General features: G+C 33.8%; 1 protein-coding gene across 2 annotated transcripts; it reads right to left on the bottom strand.

The window, feature by feature from the left end:
- Window positions 1-1,037: 1,037 nt before the first annotated feature.
- On the bottom strand, window positions 1,038-2,916 carry LOC145141450 (protein translocase subunit). Of its 2 annotated transcripts, none has more exons than XM_079074739.1 (4): window positions 2,812-2,916; window positions 1,758-2,058; window positions 1,474-1,595; window positions 1,038-1,375 (listed from the first exon to the last, which is right to left on the bottom strand). In XM_079074739.1, exons 2-4 carry the CDS (start codon window positions 2,032-2,034, stop codon window positions 1,199-1,201), a joined length of 576 nt encoding a protein of 191 aa, XP_078930865.1. In that variant the 5' UTR covers window positions 2,035-2,058; window positions 2,812-2,916; the 3' UTR covers window positions 1,038-1,198. The 2 variants fall into 2 exon arrangements, with proteins under 2 accessions (XP_078930865.1, XP_078930864.1); XM_079074738.1 differs by having other exon boundaries at window positions 2,731-2,912.
- Window positions 2,917-3,712: the final 796 nt, after the last annotated feature.

Here is a 3,712-nt window from a genome sequence, read left to right as displayed (position 1 = left end):
TCATGGACTAAATTTTTTGTCTCCGACACTAATTAACATGTCATGAATATACCATGCATCGATGATTGACATGCATCGATGATTGATATATTAATCACGAATACTAGTCAGAGGGATATTTATTAGGGACTAAATTGCAGTCTCCAATCGGCATGCCTCAATTTAGATTTGTAAGGACACTTGTAAATAACTAAATTATAGTATCTAATATTATCAATGAGTTCTTGCTACCATAAATCAAAGACCGATGAATATGCCCCAGATACTATTTAGAACAACACTTCTCATGGATTGAATTTCAGTATCCGATAGACACACATCATCTTATATTTCGAGTGACACTAATTAGAGATTAAACTTTAGCACGTGAAAGATTGAGACCGATTAATGAGTCACACATGTTGTATATTAATGTTGGTGAGCTTTAGTCTCTGGTAGATATGCATACTATTTGCATGGACGCTTATCGATGATCGTAATTTTCTTATAGACATGCAACATATTAGACACATCAGCCACCATCACCTCTATGCCACCACCAACACCACAACCACCTCCACCCCCTGTGCCTACACCACCACTCCCCCCCCCCCCCCCCCCCCTTGCCACCATTACCTCCACCACTACCGTGCACAAGGGGATCACATGAGCCTGAGGCTCAAGGGGATGCCATGCACAAGCATGAAAATTTTCTTCATTGGTTTGTCTAGCAACTATATGGTCAAATGGTGAATCATACTCCATAACCACAATCTCCCCCAACGAAGAGCATTCGCACACCACTAAGTGTGTGGAGATACAAACACACATATCCCATGGACGTAGTTGGCAAAATGATCAGATAAAGTAAATAATGAACCAAAGCACCAGTAGTTGACATAGTTTGACATAGTTGACAGAAAGATGTCCCTCAGCCAAAGTTTTTTAGTGTTCAAGTCCGACTTTGGACAAAATGTATAGATTTAGGAGTAGAATATTGGGTGTATGAGTTAGCCGTTTTTTTATTAAAAAAAAAAGTAAATACGGAAACCTGGAAGTAGGTGAACTTATTCTCCGAAATGAAGATAGAAATGAACAATTTGATATGAACCAAACAAAATCTTTAGAAAATTAAGTAAAAAAGGCTACACTTCTAGATCCTAATGGTCCACCTCATCACCAAAGTATCTAGAAACTTCCAAGCATTCAAATCAAGCCGTCAAGCCGTCGTAGTCATAGCCGCCTTTTTCTTGTCTTCCTCAATCTGTTCCAATTCAGCCAGTCTTTCAGCCCATGCCCTGTCCCTTGCAACTGCAGCCATCTTTCTCTCTATCCTCCCAATCTTTTTCTTTCTGTTGGCTTCTTGCATTTGCACCTTTCGTTTCTTCTTTTCCGACTTTTTATCATCAAAAAAAAAAACCCAAATTTAGCTTCTTCTTTTTTATTAACCTTACGGGTTTTTATTAATAAATAAATGTGTAAAATATATGATACCAATATGAAGGCATGGCGTTGTTTTATTCGTTTTTTTTCGTTTCTACGTTTGAAACTTCCTTCGTTTGGTTGATTTGCAGGAATTGGTTCACCAGGAACATGTTTAACCCAAGCATAAGGCCCTACATTTCCATAAATGATCAATAAAATCAATCCAATTTGAATTCAATTTCTTATTTATATGTAAATACAATGTATAGAGTCATTAAACTAATCATAGTTAATGAACTTTTTAACTTTTATATGTAAATACAATGTATAGAGTCATTAAACTTACACCATACCTTTAGGCTTCAAGCTAGCCCTTTTCCTACGAGGCTTATCAACAGGCCTTCTTTTTGGGAAACGGGTATCTGTTAGACTCTGGATTGCCCTTACTGATGTGGGCCCCCAAAACAGGTGGCTCCTGTGGATTGACCCAAAAAGGGGGTGCAGCTCATTGGTGTATGCAGCAGAAAACAATGGTTTAGTTAAAGGGGATGAAGTGGTTGTGATAGAGCGAGATAAAATTAGGGTTCTTGACACAGGTCGGATTATGGATCTTATTGCCCCAAAAAGCATGATTGATTGATCACCGATTTAGATCTGTTGGGTGTCAATAAAATGGAATTTTGTCATTATTTTGGTTCATTCCCAATAGAACTTATTATTTCTATTTATATAATGCAAGCAAATGAGAAAATGTATACAGCATCCTTGAAACAAGATAATAACAGCAGCAAGGAAAGAACATGGAAGAAAATGCATGATACCCTTTAAGCAAGCATAAAAAGTATCTATTTTTTTACATTGAATTGGAAGGAGAAGGATTATTTATAGGTAAAATGATTTTTATTTATGTTCCATTTTATCTCACATTCATCATGATTTGTGCATACATAAGAGTTGCTTTCTAAATTTTCTGATAATTCAGAGAACATCAAGTGCAATTCTTGTTTGCTATAAACTCGAAAGCCAAATCAAAGAAAACTTATAGCAGATAACACAATCCAATCTTGGCCGACTACAAATAAGACTACACCTACATTCTAAAAATCACAGATTCAATTTCCAGATACCCTTCAAAAAATCGTAGAGAAAGGTGTTGGGTGGAAGTTAAACTACCGCATTAAACTAATAAATTAATCGTGGTTGAACTTAGAATAAATTCATCGTTCCAATTAAATTCTCCAGACTCCATAATCGGCAAGCAAATCATAAACAATGTTCAATTAATTGGATTCATAAATAAAAATAGAGAGGAAATTGAGGACTGACCTTAACGGGGATCTGAAAGAAGCAAAGTCGAATCGAGCTGAAGAATATAGAAAATTGGAAATTAAATCGGTAGTGATTTACCTAGTGCGAGAGAACAGCAGGTGGCAAATCGAAATGTGAGCGGAATGAGGAAAAGAGTAGACCGATGAAAGAGGGCTTATCAAATTTTAGGGTTTAAAATGTAATGGAAATATAGAAATCAAAAATAGGTATTTTACATCGTAGTATACTAGTATTGATTTTACGACTATCCATGTACATTCCAATTTATTCTTTTATTTATTTATTTATTTATTTATATTTTGATGATTAAGTCATTTTTGTAATTTGAATTAACAGAAGTGTCAAATAAGGATTTAAATTGTTATATAATACAGTTTAAGAGGTGTAGAGTATATATAATTTTTACCATTATAACTATTATTAATTTCATATTCTTGTTCCTCATGTAGGACATCTTGGGGGCTCGGTCTTGGATAATAATATAATCTTTGAACAGGTTTTCTAGCAAATTTACTATCATAATTGTTAATTTTGTTTATTTGAATATTATCGATATCTGGATCATCATCTCAGTCTCTATTTATAGTATTAATTTGTAATTTTTTCATTTGTTCTTGCAGAATATCTAGCAAATCATAATTTTTAAGTTTATAACCAGTAATATTTGGTGGGGGTTGAATGGTAGCATTTATTTGTTGTTTTTTATCTTTTTTCTGTATTATTATATCTTTATTGTTAATGGGTGAATTTATATTTTCTAATTTTTTATGTAAGTCCATTGACTGTTCTCCTAATATTATGGAATATAAATTATGGAAATTTAATTGTTGAATCATACTATTAATATGATTGATATCTATTGTAAGAGTCTTTTCTTCAAAAAGTTTTTGGTAAGCCGAAAATTTTATAGTAACATTGTTAATAGTAAAATGGACTTGGGGTGGAAATATACTTGTTATTATTTTGTCTCCCGATAGAG

Source organism: Lactuca virosa, chromosome 9 (genome assembly GCF_052849685.1).
Source record: "Lactuca virosa cultivar CGN04683 chromosome 9, Lactuca_virosa_CGN04683_v6, whole genome shotgun sequence".
Taxonomy (NCBI): Eukaryota; Viridiplantae; Streptophyta; class Magnoliopsida; order Asterales; family Asteraceae; genus Lactuca; species Lactuca virosa.
The sequence above is the reverse complement of the archived record's forward strand: the minus strand, read 5'-3'. Positions and strand labels throughout refer to the sequence as shown.

Excerpts from the sequence above, each read along its gene's own strand:
- LOC145141450 (XM_079074739.1), bottom strand. The coding sequence starts at position 2,034 with ATGCTTTTTGGGGCAATAAGATCCATAATCCGACCTGTGTCAAGAACC. Across the intron at positions 1,596-1,757 it reads GGCTAGCTTGAAGCCTAAAG|GGCCTTATGCTTGGGTTAAA; the intron begins GTATGGTGTAAG and ends ATGGAAATGTAG. Across the intron at positions 1,376-1,473 it reads AACGCCATGCCTTCATATTG|TCGGAAAAGAAGAAACGAAA; the intron begins GTATCATATATT and ends GATGATAAAAAG.